Here is a 24,175-nt window from a genome sequence, read left to right as displayed (position 1 = left end):
AGTAAAGNTCAAAAGTTAAGAGTTTCATGTTAAGTTAAGAGTTTCACATCAAGCCAAGAGTACAAGTAAAGTAAAGAGTTTAAAGATGAGTTCATTTCTCAAAGTTATTAGGGAACTATGTATTCTCAAAGAAGTTTTAAAGAAATGTCTTTACATTTAAACAAGGTTGGAAACTGAGATTTCCAAAGAGCCTTCGGGCTTGTTTTTGAGTAATTATCTCATATCAGCAGGAATAAATATGTTTTAAAAACATAAGAGCCAATACATTTTTGGGAGAAATATCGAGCACCGAATTGGGGAAGCATTCAAAGAACCCACAGCCCCCATAGAACCATGTTAGCCACCATGGGTAGAAAAGGATCATACTTTTTAGATGAATCCTTTTCAGATTAGACTAGTGGATCCATTAGGCAGTTCAGATCTTATACCTTTGGCAGGTATAAGATGCTTTGGCAGCGTGAAGTCGATCGCTGTATCATCACTATAGCTTTTATGTGATGGTTGTCGGTTAGAGAAACTCCCACAGTAGTTATTGTATTTTTATACACAAAAATTATTGTATTTTATATACATTAGTTCAATTGTATTTCTAAATACATCTCAGGCTTGTTGTATCTTTGTATACACACAGAGTTTATAACATGTTTTAAACAGTCTTTCTTTATACCGCACTTGTTTTAAATTGTCTTATATTAAAAGAAGTTAGTCAGGTTGAGTTGAGTTGAGCAAGGTAAACTTTTCAGTTTCTTCCAAATTTCCTTCTAGCCTATGTTGCTTAGTTTTCCAGCTCGCATACTCGTACATTCCATGTACTAATGCCAGTTGGCCTGCATCGTCTTATGATGCAGATACAGGTACCCCGGATCAACATCCTGCACGTCGTTGATCCAGCTGAGCACTCCAGAGTCAGTGGTGAGCCTCCTTGAATTCTGGAGGACTCAATTATTTTGTGTTCTTAGTTTTTGTTTTATTAGGATGTTGCGGGGTCTGTCCCAACATCCATCTCAGTATTTTAGAGGCTTCATAGACAAACAGTCAGTCAGTTAATTTTGAGTCTCTTATATATGTATATATGTAAATATTCTATTTTGAGATTCGAGTTGCCTTTATGGCCATATTTTATAAGTTAAGTTGTTTTGTAATATTGCATTGCATTGAGTTATTCTGTTGGGCTAGGTTTCCGCTGAGTTAAGAAAGCCAGGCCAAGGGTTCGCTTGGGGCTAGAAATGGTCTCCAGGTGCCGGTCCCGCCCAAAATGTAGGCTCGGGGCGTGACATAGCTACTATCCAATATTTTCAAATACTCATCACACAAGAACAAACACACAAACACATAGTTATATGTATATATAGGACATTGAACATCACAAATTTTCTATTTCTTGAGAAGGTGACCTTCAAGAGAGCAACGGGTTCTGGAGTATCTTCAGTTTTCTTCTCGTACACAAGTGTAATTGTAGTCCAATGTTCACAAGATATAATAACAGTGAAAGAATTATAAAACTCTAAAAGATTTCCGTCAATCACTTTCCAAGTAATTGATTTCTTCTGAGGATCGATGGCTTCAATCACAGTCTTAGCGAACATTTCTTTTCCATCTATACATTAAAGATGATCAGAAAATACAATAGATGTTACTCCCAATTCAAATGTTAAAATCCTAATATGAAATACACCTAAATATAGAAATTAATGCAAGAAAATAATATTGCGAGGAAGATAACTTTTATGTGGTACCTTCATAATATTTCCAGTTAACAACCGAATCAATTTTTCCGATTTCACCTTCATGAATCTCGAAATGCTTGATCCTACTAGGGCTTATGTTGGATAGATGATGAATATTAGTGTGAAAAATATCATAAATCAAGTGTCCTCCACACTTCACCTCCAATGCAACAATCAATTTGCCTTTCATACCAATATTGTCTTTTTCTAGTAATAGCAATAAGTTGAGAAAATGTATAAAGCTTGTAGCTTTTATATATAGATGTTAATTAAAGAAGCTAACCAATAAATTAAAAAGTATTATCCACCACATATCTATATGACTATATCACATAGTGGCGGTGTTAATTCAATTATGTATAAGTAGGTTTTAGTTTGGTTATAAATTTATCATGATACTTTACATACTCATGATAATTGAAATATGATGACAATACAATTATAAGTAATCAGGTATATTTAAGTCATCCACGGCCCCTTAAAGTTGTCCATTTATTTCATTTAGACACCTTAACAAGGACTATTACCTATTGAACACTTAAATTGTTCAAAAAATGTACCTATTAAACACAAAATGCTGATATGGCAAAAAAAGTGTTTTACACTTCCTATGGGCGCGTGAAAGTTTTTGAAATACTATTTTATTTTTATTTTTTTCCAAAAAAAAACTTACACTTTTTCTTCTTTAATTGACACTTGGCATTTAAATAAATTAAAATAATTTTTTAATATTTAAAAAAAAAAATAATTCTTAATTCAAAAAAGAAAGAGCACCCCTACCCCCTCTTCAAGTCATCTTCTTCCCCAAATTTAAATTTTCAAAGACAACTAAAGAATCTCCATTTTTTTCTTTTTCTATTTCTTTTCAATATACATAAAAAAAAACTGCATCAAGTAACTGAATTTGCAAGAAAAATAACGAAAGTAGATTTTTGAACATTGGGATAAAAAAAGTAAATCGACGTTCCATCTCCATTTTCGATCACCTTCGAATAAATATTACCATTCAGATAAAATTGTAAACTCACTAAACTTATCAAAAACAATATCAAATAATTTGCTAAATTAATTTAGGTCCTCTTGATTTCTCCTTACAATCGATTTCAAGATGATTAACCATTGGCAAACTTCCTTTATTCATCACTCTTGTACCAACTCTTTGAATATCTTTCTCTATCATGTATTAGGAATGAAAAATAATTTTCGATAAAATTAATTTGGGTCCTTTCGATTCTTCTTTGCAATCGATTTCCGGATGAGTAACCATTGACAAACTTTTTCATCACTATTATATCAATCTCTTTGAATATCTTTCTCTCTCACATAGTAGGAATACAAAGTATTTTTTTAAAAAAATCGAATCTGCAAGTAATTTGCAGTGAAGGTTTTTGTTGTTCGAGAAAAAAAATTGATGAGAAGAAGATGAAGAAGAAAGGGGGTTGGTAGGGTGGGGTTGAGTAAAATGGGTTTCATTTATTTTTTTTATTAGGAAATAAATATAATTTTTTTTGAAATAATTTTCATTCTTTTTAACATAAAAAATAATAAATCTATAGTTGTTGGGGTCAAGTGACACATGTGATCTTTTAATTAGTCATTTTTGCCACGTCATAGCAAGTGTATCACACACACTTTACCCTTGCTACTGATTATCGAAAAAGGTTTAATAAGAACAAGTTTTAGGTAGATAAAAGTGTTCAATAGGTACTAGTTCTAGTTGAGGTGTCTAAGTGAATTATGCGGACAACTTTAAGAGCTGCAGATGATTTAAGCCTTATTTTTATATAATCACATCGGTCATGGTATTCATAGCCTTGCTTCTTTTTGAGTCAAATTCTAATTTCGTTTTGCTTCTCCCAATCGTCGAGCCTGATCGATTCGACTCTTTTCCTTGTCCCCGGGCCTCATGTCAATTCATTTTGTTCTTCTTCTGTATTGTCACTTGAATGAAGACACTTGATCAGCCCGACTTTCTCAAATATCCCCCACCGACCGTTTTCCTTTACAAGTCTGGATTAATTACTCCTGTAAAAATCATCTTTGCCAAACAAGTGAATAATGCTACAAACAGAAAAATATGCATCATCAAATATATAGGGTTACTCCTAATTTGTAATAGATGGCACTATAGAACATAGAATAGAATGGGAAATTATAACCTCTACTCTTATTTATTTTTCTTCTGAGTTGTATCTATGAAACATAAAAATATTCAATGTAGGGGTCCATGTTGAATTGATCATTACTAGCCTTTTCTTTTTTTGGCTATTAATTTCTTCAGTTTGTTGAGTTGTATCATCTTAATGTTATTAATGATGGTAAGTTGCACAGAGTGAGATATCACATCTAATGTTGATGATGTTTATTACTTTCTTCGATTTAAATTATATTGTATTTTTACTTTTTCATTTCTTATTTCTTAGGAGTGATGTTTTTCTTAAAGGGTGTGTCCAAATTAAAAATATCATATACTATGGACGGAAGGCAGAATTAAGTCATGAAATTTGAAACTCCTTACGAAGGTGAACCATGATTAAGGTGGCTATGTTGTCGATAAACTAAATTAAAGTAAACCATAATAGAAGTGATGTTTAATTATTTGACTTTCTTGGCTAAATTAAAGTAAATATTTCAATGTTTCAACCCGCCCCACCCCGCCCCGCATAGACCCGCCTCGCATTAATCCGCCCCTTATAATTTTTTAATATTTCTTTTTCTAGTTAAATTTGACACTAAAAATATAATTCATAAAAATAAATTCATTTTTTCATTAAGTTGTATTAATTTAATAGGATAGTGACTTAAAAACTTATTGTTTAGAGGTCAATTGGAAAACATGTAAGAAATTGTATTATTTTTTATTGAATCATTTCATTTACTATCTTGAATATTTTAGCAGCTTTAAAGAAATTATCTTAATAAATAATGTTTTATCACTCTTATAACATGTAAAAAGTTAAAAATAAATTTGAATCAACGTAAAATCACATATACCCGCAACTCGCCCCGTCCCGCATTAGTTTTAAAAAAAGCCGCTTCAACCCGCCCCGACCCATTGTCATCCCTAGATAGTGTACAAGTTTGAATATATGTACTTTGAATGAGAAAAGACTAGAAATAGTCTATTATCTTTGGAGTTGGATTTAAAATAATCCTTTTTTTTTTCATATATAGATCACTAATACTCCACATTACACAAAAAAAAATATTTAATGCGAGTATCACATTACACCAAATAATCGGGAATTTCTAACATAAGATAAATTTCAGGCAGTTGATGGGTGGAATCGGTGGAGTTATAAAGTACCATCTAGGCAGTTGGATTGTAAGATTTTCTTGCAAATTAAAAGTAGCTAATGCCCATCATGCGGAACTACTAGCTTTGCTCCATGGTTTGAATCTAGCACATAAAATAAACATTAATCATTTGCTCGTGGAGACCGAATCTCAGGTATTACTTAACACCTTAGAAAGTGCTAAACCAATACACTCATACATTTATTTGGATTGCAGGTCAATGCTCCTACTGATGAGAGGATCAACAATGAAGCATATAATGAGGGAGTCTAACTCAGTAGCAGACATATTAACGAAATATGGAAGGAAGACTATGGATCCAAATATGCCTATGAACAGTTGTTTGTTTTTGAAGCATCTCCTTCCTTTACACTAAAAGCTTTTGAAGGAGATGCGAATGGAACTATATCGTTTAGATCAGTTCCCTTTTGTATGGATGAACCTACTATTTAATAAATAAAATCCTTCCAATTCCAAAGCAAAAAAAAAAAAAAAACATTACACAAAAAAAAAATCTTTAATGACAATTAATTAACGGTAATAGCTTAATTGCCGCTAAATATATTCTTTAGAGACAATTAACACTCTTTGTAAATGTGCCTAAAGTCTAACAAAAAGATTCAAGATTTAGTGTATAAAAAAAATATACATGTAACACTAGAAGAAATACAAATAACTGATGATATATAGAACAATTATATAAAGGGAAGCTGCAAATGATTCTAGCACAATAAAGAAAAAACATACATATGATCACATAACATAATTAAAGTCTTAACATTTTAACAATATTGTTGCTTCAATGAAGCAAATAGGATTTTATACGCCTCCCGCTCAAGGCTTTTTAGGCACTTGAGGGATTTCTGACTTTGGCAAAGTTGGCGATTCAGGTTTAGGAATGACAGACATCTCAAGGTTTGGTAATGGTGGAAGTTCAGACTTTGGTAATGTTGGGTTTTGGGATTTCTGGAAATTCAGGCTTAGGCAAAGTTGGGATTATATTTCAGGTAAATGTGGCAATTCGGGCCTTGATAGAGCTGGTAGCTCGGATATTGGGATTTCAGGAAATAATTTGGGCTTAGGCAAAGCTGGGATTTCAGGTAAATGTGGCAATGCAGGCCTTGATAGAGTTGGTAGCCCGGGTTTTGGAATTTCAGGGAATTCAGGCTTAGGTAAATTTTGGGATTTCAGGTAAATGTGGCAATTCAGGCTTAGGAAACTCAGGCAAAATTACTTCAAGAAGATGACGCGTCTACTAGATTTATGTAGTTGTTTGTTAAAAACAAAGTGACAAATAATAACAAGTAAAAAGATGGGTTGTAGTGATTATAAGCCATTGTTGAAAGGAGATAAATGCTTCAAGACTAGTAATTTATGTTTTGGTTGATTATGCTAATATGCTTTATGTTTCACTTCAAACAAGTTTATATAGATGTGTGGTTGTGGAAAATAAAAATTAGAGAATTAGGCTTTGGTAGGAAAATAATTGTGTTAGTTCATCTTCTCAACAATAACCTCCTAATTTAATCTGACAATAAATTTCCTTGTGTAACATATTCAAGCACATAAGAAAAGTCTCCCTTACCTAGTATTGTCCTATACTACTGTTATGAACCAAGTTCATTCCAATATGAATACCAACGTCACACAAATAGTTATTGGACTAACAAGAGTTATTGGGCTGAGAACGAGCAATAGGTACAGGTTAATTTGGAATCCAGGTGAGTAGTGGGCATGAGAACTGTTCCATAAAAAATGATAGTGATATGTGATTTCGAAATTATGCAAATTCTTAAGAAAAAGAATTTGATTCTTCTTATCTCTGTTCTTAGCTAGAGCTTCTCATCCCCTTCTATCAATCTTTGGATTTGTCTTCCCCTCGAATTACATTCTCTGTTTCGTTTTAAGGATCATTAGTTGTTACTTGCTTGATATTTCCATTTCTAAATTGTATTTTGTGTTCTCAATGATTATAATACATATCATTATTGTGCCATAACTTGAGTTGTTGCACCTACCTTGGGGTCTCAGAAGGAACTCGTAAACTTCAAATTTTGAATTTACCTTTCACTTGAATCAAGAAAACAGGACACAAAATATCGTTTGTGTAGAGTACTTATCTATTGATGCGTATTAGAGCCTTAGCTAATAATTAATGGAATATCAGAGTTCTTAGAGTAAAAACAAACTGTATATAATGCCACTTGAATCACAAATATAAATTCTTCAAACATGACATTATATAGAGAGGCTGGCGTGTACACACACATATATATATATTATTCTTCAAATTAAACATAATATTATTTATTTTACACGCTAGCTAGCACTAGCCAATATTTTCAAATACTCATCACACAAGAACAAACACACAGATATATGTATGCATAGGACCATTGAACATCGTAGATTTTTTAATTCTTGAGAAGGTGACCCTCTACATCCTTGATCACACCAATGCAATAATCCAAGATAGCAAGGGGTTCTGGGGTATCTTCAGTTTTCTTCTCATACACAAGTGCATATGTAATCCATTGATGTTCAGAGGATGTAATAGCAGCGAAGGAATTATACAAATCCAACAAATTTCCTTCAATCGCATTCCAAGTGATTGAATTCTTCTGAGGATCGATGGCTTCAATCACAGTCTTAGCAAACATTTCTTTTCCATCTATTCATTAAAGATCAGAAAATATAATAGATGGTACTCCCCCAATTCAAATGTTCAAATTCTTTATTTTATTTTCCCTCTTTTATCATTTTCATTTTAATAAAAATGATCTAATGCTCGTGAAGATTAGAATGATGGCTGAAGTAATTATCCATGAAAAAAACATCAAATGTTATTCAAAGTTCTTATCGTTTGACTCTAAGAAAAGGAAAACATGACAATTAAAAATGGACGGAGGGAGTAATCAACACCATTAACTAACTTTTTCATGGATAGGCAAATTACTTTCGAAATATGAAATACACCTAAATGTGGAAAATTGATGCAATAAGTATTGCGAGAAAGAGAGGAGGGAAATGTGTGTGCTACCTTCGTAATATTTCCAGCTAGCAACCGAACCAATTTTTCCTTTTTCACCTTCATGAATCTCAAAATGCTTGACTCTACTAGGGCTTATGTTGGGTATTAGTGTGGAAAATATCATGAACTGAATGTCCTCCACACTTCATTTCCAATGAAACAATCAACTTACCTTTTACGCCCATATTTTCTTTTCCAAGTACTAGCAATGAGTTGCGAAAGGAAGGTGGTAAGAAAATGTATAAAACTTGTACCTCTTATATAAATTTTAATTAATGTAAGAAGCTAATCAATGAAAAATATTATTTACCACATATCTATATCACATAGTGGCGGTGTTAATTAAATTGTGTATAAGTAGGTTTTAGTTTAGTTATAAATTTATTATGATATTTTACCATGATAATTTAAATATAATGACAATACAATTATAAATAATGAAGTATATTTATTTTTATGTAACCGTATTTTAATTTCTTCTTTATTGATGGTGATCAGTTGTGATAAAAACGTCTTGCTTCTTTTTCGATCAAATATTGATTTCATTTTGCTATCTTCTCCCGATCGTAGAGCCTGATCGACTCAACTATTTAATTCCCTGCCCCATGCTTCTCACTTCGTTTCATTCTTCTTCTCATGTACCCTCGCTTGAATGAAGACACTCGATCAACCTGACTTTTCCAAGTGCCCCCACCGGTCCTTATCCTTTACGAGTATGGATTAGTTATTCCTGTAAAAATCACTCCCCTAAAAATCATCTTTGCCAAACAAGTGAATAATGTTATGAATAATTTTTTCAATTTATTATTGTATCATCTTCATGTTATTATTATTATTATTATTTATTTTTTTTGCTTAATAACGAAAGGATTTTATTTAATAATAATAATAAAGGTTTATCCATACAAAAGAGGAACTAATCTAGACGAATTAGTTCCTATAATTTAGCATGTAGATTTTATTTTATTTTTGTTGTTGTTTTAGATTTTATTTTTGGGTGGGCAAGTATATATAGAAAACTTTTTTTCTCTCTCTATATATGATTCTTTATTGATTTGATTTGACTTTTCAATTTGATACTACAATTTTTCGGTTTGATTTGAACGGCTTTATGCCTAGCCTCAAACTTATAGGGTTACTCCTAACTTGTAAGTTGTAATATAAGGCACTATGGAACATAGAATAGCACGAGGAAATTATAAACTTTACTCTTCTTTATTTTTCTTCTGAGTTGTATCCTATGAAACATCAAAATATTCAATGTAGGGGTCCATGTTGAATTGATAATTACTAACTTCTTTTTTTGGCTATTAATTTTTTCAATTTATTATTGTATCATCTTCATGTTATTATTATTATTATTTTGCTTAATAACGCAAGGATTTTATTTAATAATAATAATAAAGGTTTATCCATACAAAAGAGGAACTAATCTAGACGAATTAGTTCCTATAATTTAGCATGTAGGTTTTATTTTATTTTTGTGGTTGTTTTAGATTTTCTCTGTCGAATTTCGATTAAGAGAATAGAATATATCACATGATTCATATAATATTCCGAGCTGCCTTGTTACTGACTCTGCTTAATTTTATCATGAACTTCTATATGTATATTGCAGGAAGGTACAGTTTCTACATATAGAAGAGCAGACTCCTGAATATATATTGTTGATACAACGAAAGGTTTATTTAAATAGTAAGGTTAGTTTCATTGGCTTCACAACCTCATACTTTTGTTTGAAACTTATATGCTTTCTAACTACCAGAAATGATAAGTTGTTCAGAAGTTATGCAGAGTATTAGAAGTTATGAATTATATTAGTTGATGTATACTTGTACAAGACAATTTTTCTTTTATAATCTTTGGGTATAAATGTGTACTTCAAATCTAATCACACTGCTAACATTTTTATAATTCAATTAAATATTGATTTCTTATTAAAAATATTTAATGATTTTAGCATTAAAATGATTATATAGGTGGTATAATTATGTTATATACTCTTCAGTTGTAACATTATATATATGGATTTCGGAGGTTATAACCCTTGCTAATTGTCGCACCCTATTTCGAATCAACCGAAACAGTTCACAACATAATATGGCTGACACTCTGATTTAAATTTTTTTTTTTGTTTATTTTAGAGTCGCCATCTAAATTTTTTAAGGAAAATATTAGGAAAACCATTTTTTAGATATGTAAATGTAAACTCTGGTTTGATTTGCGAAACCAGTAAGATTCTGAGTAAGGGTTTTGGTTACTCGAGGGGAAGGTATTAAGCATCCCTCAAAGCCTATCTGAAGATAGTTTTTAAACTCAATTTAGGGAAAATATTTAGAAAAATTTATTGAATTTATTTGCTTTAAAATCAATGATAAGTGAGTTTCATTAGTTTAAGAAAAGAGTAAAATACAAGGTACGACATATATGTGTCTATTAAATGAAATTAATAGTAGTATGTTTATCATACGGTAAAATAAATAAATAAATGTAAATGTATGACAATTTTATATGTTAAAAAATATAAATGTGTCTTATATAAATGTACCCAAAATAGATGTTGAGTTTAAAGGATATGAAAATTTGTCGTTTTATTTATATATAGAATTGAGATGTAAAGGAAAATAAAATAAAATAAGATAATAGTTGGATGTAAATATATAGTAAAATAATGTGTATATTAGAGTGTAGGGATTTATAAATTATATAAAAAAAATAAGTATCATTTGTAAAAGTGATAGTAGATATGAGAAAAATAATATGAAAGTGTAACAAAATAATAAGTCACATATAAAAAAATATAAAATTTTGTACCTTTATGCGTGTGACATATATATATGTATGTACCTTGTATTTTGAACTTGTTAGCATATCTAAAATCTTGAAATAACATGTTAAGGAGTTAAAATGTTTTAGCAATATTTGATTTGAAAAGTGATAATAGTAAATATATTTTCGAAAAGGGGTGATGGTAAAAAAGGGCCTAACTGTTGGGACTTATTCTATAGTTATATTTATTTTTTGTTAAAAATATATAGGCCTACTTTCTTGTTTTTTCTTAAAAATAGGTATTTCTAAAGGTATTATCTTAGTCTTGAATATATTTCTAATGGGTAATTTGCTTTAGCCTTTAAACTGGTTTCAAATTTATTTGAGAGTTTTTAAATTATGAGTTTTCCTATCCCTTAGGATGAACTTTCAAAGACTAAAAAGGGGGTAACAATTCTAGCAAACTTATAACATCCATTTTTGGCTTTTAAAATAATGTTCTTCTTCCTCTTGAAAGTAGTATTTTAAAAGCACCTTTGGATCCAAACTACTGCACTTTAAAACTCTCAAAGTGTAGTGGTTACCTCCAAAAATGTACTTTTAGATCCTAGAAAAAAAATGGGCGTTTTTAAACTTGAGTGAAAAAAAAAAAAAACTGCATTTTTATACTAAAAAAAAATAATCTGCACGAAGGGATAAAAAAATGACAGTTTTGTCTTACAAAATCTGCATTTAAAGGCTAAAATATGCCTTTCAAAGCTCACAAAACGAGTTGGTTTTTGAGCCTCAGAAGCCTGCATTTTTACACTCAAATTCTGCACATTTCAAGTTCAAAATTCTGCATCTTTGGGTTCAAAACGCTGCACCTTGAGATCCAATATACCAGCACCTTTAAACTCTAAAAAGGGTGATATCTTTAACCTTAAAATCTGCACTTTGAATTCACAAAAATCTGCAGCTTAGGCAACCAAAAGTTACACTTTAAACACTTGTTTAAAAAAAATCTGAGAATAGATTCATGATATTCGAAAACATTATTTCCAAGCTCAACTTCTTTTTTTTTTTTTTTAAAAACTCATGCTTTCATAACTAAAAAAATGTTGAGTAACAAACAAACTTAATTAGAAAGCAATGATTTAAGCCAAGTGACTATACTAAACCCAATATCTAAAAAAAAGGCGGGAGGGTTAATGACTACGTCTTACTACCATTCTTGGTTGATTTACAAAGTCAAACACAAATAAAGCAAATATGAATATAAGCGCAAAACACCGTGTAAAACGTTAGTCAATATAAGTGTATGCATATATAAAAGAAATGCGAAACTTTGAAATAAGGAGGAAGCGTTGGACGCTATTGACGCTATAAAGGCGACACGACGACTGCAAGTATATTGATGAGCACAAATCTGATTTGGGACAGATGAATTAATGGAGTTGTATCACAACTCCAAATGTGCTCCCAAGTGTACATGTAAAATAAAGAAAAGAAGAGAGTTAGTAAATGAGATTCGAAACTTGTGAGAAAGCACATCAAAATAGATTCTACCTATCCATTTGTTAACCCAACTTCAGGCTTACTTATTCCGGCAATCAGACTCTTGGAAAACATGATTTTTTACAGATTCATATCCATTAAAATTTTATGTACAGTAGTTTGGAACTTCAATGTTCAGGAATACATATATTTTTTTATGTCATCAAACAAGTTTAAGCATGTCTACAACTGTCTACGGAAGCATGAGACTATATATTTATTCTTTGAGTCCAACAAAGAAAGCCAAACAATATTATCACATGTAGCTTATAAGGAACAAAGAGTACGCTATAGATTGTTTTGGTAATAGCAATATTATATGTATAAGAGTATGAAGTGGATATGTGTTTTTTTTTTTTTTTTTAGAATAAAGGTCTGCACATTTACAGGCAGGGTGAACAATTTTGTTCTAAAAAAGAGATAGAAAGCTTTGAAAGAACTCCAAACATTAACAAAACTAGGATGGAATACATATGCATTGAACATATCTATGCTGAAGTTCGCATTGGTGTTGGGCTTGCATTTCCAAACCGGATACAAACATGGAGAACTCATAGTTAATACCTGCCCATTCCTTAAACCGATAAAAAAAACATAGCATTTCTAGAACTCTTGACAACAGGTCATTGAAAGGCACATGAACGCTTAAGTAAATGTTGCAATTCATCATTATGGGAGGGAAAAATCCATGACTATACTACTTAATCAAACATAATAAACTAACATCATTAAACTAATATGCTGGTAGTGGACTGTATTACGTAAACACACTTAGCATGCATTAAGCTGGTGAATAAATTCTTATCTAGTGTCCTCGACTTCACATGAACACGAGTAGATTTATTACGTGTCAATTCTCATGAGAGAGGAGAAAAATGCAATAGTTCAATCCAATATAAAGCTATCATGGGATCCTTCAAATTACTTAGGCGAGATATGAGACCAAGGAGAGAAACTTATTGAAATTTCAGAAAAATGAAGTATTCAGGGGATCAAAGAGAACAACTAATTTAAATTCCAAATAACAAGTGTAAGGACCTCTTGAATATGATCAAATTCATATGTGACTAATTGTTAGTTTACCTAATATGAATTAGCATGTACAATATGCTAAACAAATGAGGGCAGAACAGACTCAGCATCAATTAATTCTATCATATTCTAAAGTTCAATCAGACAATAACTTCTTCATCTACATATTCATAACCCAACCTTGAGCCTATTACGTAATGACTTTTTTCTAAAAAAGAATAGAAACAATGTAATTTCTACTGGCACACTCAGTCTAAAAGAAATAAGATTTTCAAAGACACATGGTTCATACAAAGTTAATAACTTGTAGAATCAGTATAAAACCCACACAAATGTCCAAAGAAGTAGAAATTCAGATAGGTGCTCAACATTTAATCATGAATAATAACAACAAAGGTGACATGTACTAACCTTATGTAGAGCAGCAAACAGGGTTTGTCGTCAAGATTCAACTTAGAACTTCCTTCAACTCGAATTCAACACTAAAACAAACTCGCTGGATTGTTGTTGGGTCTTTTTTTTTTCAACCGATTTTTGAATTTTCTCACTGATTTTTCGATCGTTTTTTGGATGATATGTTCTCTGTTTGCAGAAGAAACCAAATGGCTCCTTTTATAGCCAAATTGTAACCTCTACTTGCCTCAAGAATTCAAAATTTTGAATTCTTGGAAAGCGAAAACGGAAGGACTAATGATGAAGGGGATGAAAAATCTCTCAAGAATCGACCTTTCCAGGTCACGCCCCGAGCTTACGCCCTGGGCGGGACTAACACTCGAGAACCATTGTTGGCCCCAAGTGAACCCTTAGCCCGACTTACTTACTCAGCGGAAGACTCTAAGCATTATTACAATGATCAAATGCACTTACTCAATGGTTTAATAAAATAACTTAGAATGTTTAAAAGTCAACATTCAACTTGGCCAAAATGGCAACTCAAGTCTTAACATAGAAAATGATAATGTAAAGACAACTGAATTACTAACTGTCTATGAAGCCTCTAAAACAAAGAGGGATATCGGGACAAGACCCCCGATCATCCTAACAATGAAATACTAAAAGCAAATGATAAAAAGTGTCCTCCAGAATGCAAGGAGCTCACCAACTGACTCTGAGTTCTCAACCTGATCAACGAGGTGCTGGATGCTAATCCTCGCTACCTGCGTTTGCATCATAAGACGATGCAAGCCAACTGGCATCAGTACATTGAATGTACGAGTATGTGAGTTGGGATGCTAAATACAATTTAAGCTTAAAAGGGATCTGAAAGGAACTCTTACCTTGTCTTTACTCAACTCATGAATAACTCAACTCAAAATGCAGTGTAAAACAACAATAATAGTGCAATTTATACAAAGCATTTAGAACAGTAAATAACAAATCAATTTGTTAAAAATATGCAATAACAAACTCAACTTTACTCATATATCAAAGTCATATAGTTTCTGTGGGAGATTCTCTAACCGACAACCGTCACTATGAGCCTAAGCGGTGATACAACGCTTGCCCACACTGTCAGAACTGTCCTATACTTTGCCATCATATAGAATGCCTTAACTAAGTGGATCTACTAGCTAAAAGCATCATAAGAAGTCATCTAAAAAGTATGATCCTTTACTACCCATGATGTCTACATGGTTTATCGAAACTTGAGTTAATATGAACTCGCATCCCCATATCGGTGCTCAATACTACTCCCAAAATATACTTAGCTCATATGTTTTTAAAACAAAACTTCTTTCTTTGGTTTGAGATAATTACTCAAAACTTAGCTTAAAAGCTCTCTTGGAATCGATGTTCCCTTTCTTGTTCAAATGTGAAAATATTTTAAACTCTTGGGAATACTTAGTTTCCTTATAACTTTTGGAGAAATGAACTCAACTCTTTACTCTCTTTGCTTAATCTTAAAACTTAAATCTTAGAACAAAGTTAAAACGTTTGTGAAAGACTTTTGAAAAACTTTAATGAACTTGACTTGCTTCTTAACTTCTAAACTTGACTCTTAACTCTCCTTGAATTGAATTATAGATTCAAGGATTGTGATTTGTGATAGGAAAGATCTCATGATGTTTAGGAGTGTTTTTAGATAGCTAAATATGAGAAAAGATCAAAATTTCACTGTTTGAGGGTGGGTCCACGAAGCGGAGAGGTAATTAAATTTTGGTCGCGAAAATACATTTTGAGGCAGAACGGTCCGTGACAGCTCCGCTCCGTGAAGGCATTTTTTCCAAATCTGGGGAGCAGGTCCGCGACGCGTAGCCAGTGCCTAGATTTCCCCGACTAAATTTCTTCTTCATTTTCCAGCCCCAATTCGCCCAAACTCGGTTCTTTTTCCCAAATTCTTTTTAGATACAGATACCCAATAAATGTACGTAAGAACCTAACTCCAAACAACTCAATAATTTGACGTAATGATCTCAGAAACTTCTCAATTTTAGCCCAACTCAAGAACAATAGCAATTTCAAGAATAGATATCAAGAACATCAACTTTCAAACTCTTTTTGGATGAATTCATGCTGAAATAAACATGTTTGGCACGTGGGTCAACTATTTAATTCCCTGCCCCATGCCTCTCACTTCGTTTCACTCTTCTTATCATGTACCCTCGCTTGAATGAAGACACTCGATCAACCCGACTTTCCCAATTGCCCCCACCAGTCCTTATCCTTTACGAGTATGGATTAGTTAATCCTGTAAAAATTACTCCCTTAAAAAGCATCTTTGCCAAACAGCTGAATAATGTTACAAACAAAAAATATATCGTTAGAAACTATATGCACAACAGAAGCATATCCGAATCATACTGCTTAAATATATAAATAATAGATAACCAATATATATTTATGATAGAATACATACAATTATGCTAAAATACATAAACTTGCTGAAATTTAATTCAAAAATTACCTCTTGAAGAAGTGTGAAGCATGAGCAGATACCTTCGAACTCTCTCAGTACTTGGATGAACAAGTATCGTATAAAATTTTTTTCTCTCTCTATATATATATGTGATTCTTTATTGATTTGATTTGACTTTTCAATTTGATACTACCATTTTTAGGTTTGATTTAAACAGCGTATGCCTAGCCTCAAATTTATAGGGTTACTCCTAACTTGTAATATAAGGCCACTATGGAACATAGAATAGCACGAGGAAATTATTAACTTTACTCTTCTTTATTTTTCTTCTGAGTTGTATCATATGAAATATCAAAATATTCAATGTTGAATTGATAATTACTAACTTCTTTTTTTGGCGATTAATTTCTTCAATTTATTATTGTATCATCTTCATGTTATAATGATAAGTTGTACATATTTAAAAGGAAGTTTGAATCTATAGTTTAATGAAACTAACACTCTAGGACAAGGGTTGGATACTGCACAATTTATAGCTCGAGTTGTATGTTGAATATTCTTCATGCATTCAATATATGTACTTTGAATGAGAAAGGACTCAAAATAGTCCATTAGCTTAATTGCCGCTAAATATATTCTTTAGAGACAATTAACAGGCTTTGAAAATGTGCTTAAAGTCTAAGAAAAAGATTCAACATTTACTGCATAAAAAAAATATACATGTAAAACCGGAAGAAGCACAAATAACTGATGATATTGTAACACCCCGCTACTAGAAAGACTTGGAATTAGAAAGAAACCGTTTTTGGAAATAATCAAATTTGGAAAGTTTGACAAAGTTAAGAATGATTTTTGGGTCAACTTCAAACGACCATAACTCCTAGATCACGATGAGTTAGGTGTGCTACAAGACACCGTAGGAAATATCTTTGAATTATCTTTCCAACGCCGCCGAGTTTGCTTAGTTTCAAGTTCGTATGAGGGAGATATTCCCATTTGAAGTTGGGTTGTCTACATAAGGAAAACCAAAACCGGATTTTTGAAGGGTACTATGGTCTTTTCACTTCCCAATTAATTTATTTCATTTTTGGTAATTACTTGGGGGTCTAAACTGAATTAGGTTAGTTTATGCACTCAAAGATTTCACACTAGGGTTTTAGAGAAGAACTCAAGAGAAAATAGAAGAGGAAAGTCAAGATTCGTCGACTTCATGAAGAATTGATTGCGGATTTCATCAAGGATTTGATCGTACAAGGTATGCGAGACTTTTATAACGTTGGGTTCGTTCACCCACGTGCCAAACATGTTTATTTCAGTGTGAATACAAACATACATGCATGCATTATAATGAAGCAAATACTAACATACACCACACAAACATGAAATCAAACCATCGCCTACCTCGAAACCAAGCTTGAATCCTCCTAAGAAACTTGATTCCTCACTTTCCGGATTCTTTCCACTTGTTCTAGGTCTACAAACAATTAATGTAACACAGGGATCAATAATTACGGTGTAATTACCCGGATTAAAGCAAACCCAATAACCCAAGACCAAATCCATGATCCTAAGGTGCAGCTAGGGCTTTTTCCCCATCATCTAATTCAGTCCAAAAACCCTCCCCTAATAGTAATTAACCAAGAATCCAAGTTCTACAGATCGAAAAATGGATTAGGGGAGTAAAAACCTTACCTTTAGTTCTAGAAGAGGTGGAAAACCGTCAAGAATTTGCCCTGGTTCACCTCCTAGCCCTCAAGAATGAAACTTGCAAAATAAGACATTTTTGGGGTTTATTTCCGACTTAAGTCACGACAGGCCCGCTATGGCATCCCCCATCCCGCCACAGCAGCCCTGCCCTAGCGGAAATATGGAGACAATGAGTTGGAATTTGAGCTCCAAACCCCTATTTCACAACACACCTTAAATCAGGACATTCAAAAACTACATGCTCACGCTAAGATTAGTTTCGGGAAATCTACTCGCCCAAATTCGATTCCATAAAGTCATACGGGTTCCTTAACGTCTTAGCTATCTATTCATGCAACCAAATTCATTATTGAATCTCTCATTCCTTATGAGATTTCCCTAGACTTTCGTGACTCCGATTCCGTCCAAATCTGGACTAGGCTAGAAAATTTCAAGTTACTACAAAAACTTTTTCTGACCCAAATTTTTTCCCCATTGGTTTTTCTATAACGACGGAATCAGGTCGTTACACTCGTAAACTTCAAATTTTGAATTTACCTTTCACTTGAATCAAGAAAACATGATACAAAATATCGTTTGTGTAGAGTACTTATCTAATGAGCGTATTAGAGCCTTAGCTAATAATTAATGGATTATCAGATTTAGCAGTCATAGGAGATTACAATGTATATGAATTACTACAAAATTACCTCTACTTACTCTAAAATTCAAAGTTCTTAGAGTAAAACAAATTGTATATAATGCCACTTGAATCACAAATATATATTCTTCAAACATGACATTATATATAGAGAGGCGGGAGTACATACTACTTATAATATATATATTCTTCAAACATATTATTTATTTTATATGCTAGCTAGAACTAGCCAATAATTTCAAATACTCATCACACAAGAACAAACACTCAAACACATATATATATGTATGTATAGGACCATAGAACATCATATATTTTTTAATTCTTGAGAAGGCGACCCTCATCCTTGATCACACCAATGCAATAATCCAAGATAGCAAGGGATTCTAGGGTATCTTCAGTTTTCTTCTCATATACAAGTGCATAGGTCATCCATTGATGTTCAGAGGATGTAATAACAACAAAGTAATTATACAAACCTGGTATCAGAGCATTAGGTTTGGTGATCTCATCACATAAGGACAAGTCTAGTAGAGTCTTGCGGAACGGTACGGGGACGCCTTTACTTTTGAGAGGTTATAGGGTTTTAGGAAAACTTAATTCCTTCTTTCTTTCGTGCTACTACTTGAACCCAATTGATAACTAGGTGATACAAATTGGTATCTGAACTTCTTCACTTTATTTCACATATGGTTAGTACTAGAGTATTAGAAGTTGAAACAACATCAGAAAAAAAATGTGTCCTTAGAAATAGGTATATTTTCTCGATTGACTACAGGGCCTGTAATGACTAGTGATCAACGCGATTTTTTTTATTAAGTTCATAAAATTGAAACCTTTATTCTTCATGGGTACTGATTATGAAGATGCTTATGCTTTCATTGTTGATTGTTTTGAGCTACTTCATAGAGTCTTAGTGTTGAGTTTGTGACATGCGTTTTGGGGAGACGCCAGAATATGGTGGCGGTCTCATGTTGAGTGCTGACCAATAAAGGCACTACCTATGACTTGGGAAGAATTTTCTAACTTCTTCATGGTGAAGTGCATATCCTATACTTTGAGGGTTAAGAGGTAGAGGGGGTGAATCCAGATGACTTTGCCAAGGTGACAACATTCAAGAAGTTTCATAAGGGAAGACTAGATAATGAACACCATTACTTGGAAATATCGTTAGTGAAGTTGTCGTAACACATATAGGTTGCTTACTGAATGGTGAAATTATGTTACGCCAAGTGAAGTCAGAATCACTACTACTATTTTATAGATTGAGTGTATACCAAAGAGGATCATTATACGACTATCAGAACAGTACTGATGCTTGCTTGAATAGAGTTATGAAGTGTGTTACTTTTGTTATCAACCTGATCTAAGAAAGAATGCAAAATTGCTTTGGGTAGAGACATAATGGATTTGATAATGTTTTATAGTTATTCAATGGGTAGAATTGTGTGAGCTATTTAGGTACGATCTTCTCGATAGGTATGATATGTGACAGATCTAATAGACTTTCACGATATGGTTATAGTGTTATATGAAATGAATACGTTGATTATCAAGTGGGGATACTAACTACTTAAGGAGTTATCAGTTGTATGACATGTTTAGATAATGAGATTTAGTGTTTCACTGATCTCATTTGAGAAACCAACTAGTTTGTTGCTACGGATGCTTGGGTTAAGCATTGTTTTCAGGAAGTTTTTAGTGGTGGATCTTTGGTACGGTATTAATGCATTAGGTAGTGAAGTCTATCTTGAGGATTTTAGGACTAGTGATTTTATGTTAAGCTCCAAAGGAGTGGATTGATACCGGAATGACAACCTTATGTATAAAGAAAGTCAGTAAGTATACTCGGGTGAATGCAATTGAAGATTTTAGTTAGAAAGTGTGTATAAAATTTGAATTAGTCCTTTGGATCTAATCGATATAACTGAGTTGAGGTGTCATGTCGATGAAAAGATTGACTTCGTGGTGATGACAAGGGCATACTGAGCATTATGCTAATACGAATTAGTGATGGATTGTGATTGAGATGCAACTATATAATACAAATTGTTGATTAAATAAATTTTGTATGGTAATAATGACTTGTGAGTATCTAAGGTTGTGATTTTCTACTATTTAGTGAGTAGCGTGGTTGTATGGAAAGTTTTGAGAGATGTTGGGGCACCACTCGAATAGAATTTAAAGGAGCTAGAGTCAAAATGAAAATGAAATAAAATTAATAGAATGAGTGGAGCCTTCGAAAAGAGGTGAGAGTAAGAATATTTTCTCTAGTTACAAGGACTTAAAAGGTATCTTCAAAAGGATTGAGAATTGGGTTCAAACATGCGTAATTTCATTCATTTTGCTCTGGTTATAGTAATAGGGTCAGGTTTTCATCGGTTAAAAAACTAATGGATAAGACTTGACAAAGAAGTGTACATATGTCCAGCTCGAGTGTGATGATAAGTTCTTTTGTGGTTTGAGTTTGCAAATGAGTACATTTGGATTTTTAGTGAAGGATATGGTAAGATCGATGGAGAGTCGATTAATGATAAGCCAAGATACATGAATTCATAAAAGTCTTCAAGGTATGAGCTAATATTGATAGATAAGGGGATTGGATTACACAATTGGATTCACAATTCAATTTTATTTTTGTACGTCTACATTCGTAGTGGTATATTTTTCAAGATATGATTTTGTAAGATAAGAAATGATCGTTCAATTAGGTATTGAGTATCTGGAAGGACTTGAGCATGGTTTTGGTCATTAAGTTTGTTACTTTTGATTTTTAAAGGACACAAGGAACGGTTTCCGTTAAAAGTGTTGGTTTAGAGTATAAGATAAAATGTCATGGGTTGTTGGTAAAAGAATGAGATCGGTAAGCGAGCTAGAGAAATTAACAAGAATCTGATATATTGAAGGGTCGAGATATTTAGAATTTTACACCTTGGGAAGAATTTGAGAAAAGTGAAGGAAGAAGACCTCTCATATAAACTCTTGGGGTGTAGTTGAAGGTTGTATTGATTTTTTCCTATGAGTTTAGATATGTTTGTGAGATGGTACAGACTTACTAGGAGTTTATCATCGACTTTTATTAAGATTGAGTTTTGGTTTGGGTGACAAGCAGTAGATATGGAAAATTTAGAATTTTACGTGGGGTTAGATTGCTCAAATTGTGATAGATGACTTAAGAATGATGCACAAGGTGATATATAATTCTACATGGCTATTAAGAATTTAGATTTGGATTAATACTACTCTATTGATGGGACTACATAGAATGTTATGATGTGTTACATAGGCATTTGATGGTGAATAGAGGTTATGAGCTTATAGTATACAAAATAATTTGAGTGACCAAGAATTTCCCTATGTATTGGCATGAGGTAAGTGTCGGTTTAGAATGGTGGCTGAAGCATGGTATGTGAAGGTGGTGTGACGTTGACTTTGGGTGTGATTTAATAGTTTTATCTCAATGGAAAGGTACTATCATAGTTTAAATTAGTGTTATTAGCCTTGTTTGGGACTCGTATTTTTCATGAAATGCTTAAATAGAAAGAGAGATAGCCATAGTTTGAACATGTATTTGATAAGAATACTTAGATACTAATGATGGTTTGGGAGTAAGGTAGATGATCGGTGTGGTTATGATGTTTTGCTAGTATTAAGAGTGTTGACTTCAGTTGATGTGGGATTTGATAAATCATGTATGTGTGTAATTATAATAGGGACTAAATTGGTGATTGTGGGTAGCTAGAAAATCAAAGAGATAGAGTCGAATGAATGAAAATGTTTGATATGGTCCTATGGAAGGAGTATCTAGAGTTATTCGACCTTGGTTATGTACATTCTTATGTGACAAACTATTTCATTCTGGGCATGGTTTAGAGTATGATTCACTTTCTACGTCCGTGTGTGTTTTCGCTTCTATGGGTGAGTCCCTAGTAGTGGATTGTATGTACCGATTTTGTCATTGTTCTCCTAGTTGGATGGCATGCTTGGTTAGACTTGTTCATTCCAGTTATGGAAGATTTGGTGTTTTTTGGGATAGTTGAACTATACTAGTGATTCTACATGCACAACTTTGCTTATGAGAATTTTAGGAGAGCTACCTTGAAAATTTACAATTTTTCGATAGACTTAAGATTTATCTCATCATCGGTATCATGTTTTGGCTATGTGTGATTTAATGTGGGGACCATGGGGTCTAGTTTTGTCATTCTTAAGGTTTGTTTATAATAGCTACTAATCTAGCATTTCGACTGTGTTGTTAGAGGTTCTGTATGCTTCGGTGTATTACTCGATGGTGGTTACTTGATCATTTTCATTTTTGGATCAGATGAGTTCGATTCTTCTAGATGATTACTTGTTGTCTAAAGATCATATTTTTATAGCTTAAGCTTGAGGAAATATTTTGTAGTGAGGATGTAATCTTGATAAGATCTATGATGATTTGTGCATTATGAGTGTGTGGTGGCTGGTTCAGGTTCATTCCTGATTGTAGCCAATATTGATTCAGGATTGTATCATGGTTATGTTAGAAAATATTTGTCTTGATCGTTAAGTCAAGATCTAGTGGAAGAATCGATCAGTTGAAGAGTCCACTTCAGAGACTAATATGCACGGAAGATATCCACTTCTTTTTATCGAGTCAAGTAACCGGCCTTACCCTTGCCTTCTGTTGATTGTTCGAGGACGAACGATGGGTAAATTGGTATCTAATGTTACGCGCCTTTAAGACATTTCGAGTACTAGAGCTTTTTAGTGCATAAAAGACTCTTTCGATAGATTTTAAATGAGTATTTTGGACTATTCGTAACTATAATTATAAAATTAGTTGGGTAATTTTAATAATTTATTTAATTGATGATTAAAGAAAATTACATTAGAATTAGTAATGGGTGACTTTTATCATTATTTTTATGATTAGGCAGGTATATTAATTAGGGTATTAAACAATACGTAGAGAAGAAGGAAAAGTAGGTGAGAGAACTGAAAGTGGCGTAGACGAAAGAGTAAGGGCCGACGGCGGCTTCAGGTGAGCAAAATTATTGAACTTTGAATATTGAGATAGTTAGTGATATAAATTTATATAATAATAATATTATGGTTAGATTTAGGATGAGAAGGTTGCATGACAACTGGTGAGATAGAAAATATTATTTTGACTTTAGATGACAATGTTTGATCGGATTGAGGTTTCATTATTTAATTATTATGTTATTGCTTTATATCAGATTTGTTTTATTTTATTATTATAATAAGGGTGTGAAAGGAAATTAGATGAATTGAGTTGGAAAAGTTAGAAACAAAGTCACGGTGCCTTGAGGGATATGAATTGAAGGTGGGCTAATTAAGGGATTAATAATGGTTGACTTTTGTGAGACAAATTGGTGTCTTCCGTTATTTGCCGTGAGGTGCTATTAACTGGCCGAAAGAAATTGACAATTGAATCCATGTGGGTTGCCACTGATTTTGTACCAAATGTTTCAATTTAATCGGATTTTAATATTATTATCATATTATAAGTCAAGTCCTGATATATTGAGATAGATAATTAAATACTAGGTGTATTGTATTAATTGAATATCCTT

The 24,175-nt window shown here is 32.6% G+C and overlaps 2 protein-coding genes and 2 pseudogenes across 6 annotated transcripts in view; 1 reads left to right on the top strand and 3 right to left on the bottom strand.

Moving 5' to 3' along the window:
- LOC125857196 (MLP-like protein 34) overlaps window positions 1-24,175 on the top strand; it is a 384,557-nt gene that overhangs the window by 102,708 nt on the left and 257,674 nt on the right. The gene's annotated exons all lie outside the window — the stretch shown is intronic.
- The window catches only part of LOC125857217 (MLP-like protein 28), a 79,199-nt gene continuing 56,380 nt past the window's right edge, over window positions 1,357-24,175 (bottom strand). Inside the window, exon 3 of the mRNA XM_049536912.1 lies at window positions 1,357-1,394. Coding sequence (XP_049392869.1) covers window positions 1,375-1,394 — 20 coding nt within the window. The 3' untranslated portion in view covers window positions 1,357-1,374. The remainder of the gene's footprint in view (window positions 1,395-24,175) is intronic.
- Window positions 5,859-6,361, bottom strand: LOC125857259 (protein PELPK2-like; annotated as a pseudogene).
- LOC125857250 (kirola-like) lies at window positions 7,246-8,240 on the bottom strand (annotated as a pseudogene).

This window comes from Solanum stenotomum, chromosome 2, assembly GCF_019186545.1.
Source record: "Solanum stenotomum isolate F172 chromosome 2, ASM1918654v1, whole genome shotgun sequence".
Lineage (NCBI taxonomy): Eukaryota > Viridiplantae > Streptophyta > Magnoliopsida > Solanales > Solanaceae > Solanum > Solanum stenotomum.
The sequence above is the reverse complement of the archived record's forward strand: the minus strand, read 5'-3'. Positions and strand labels throughout refer to the sequence as shown.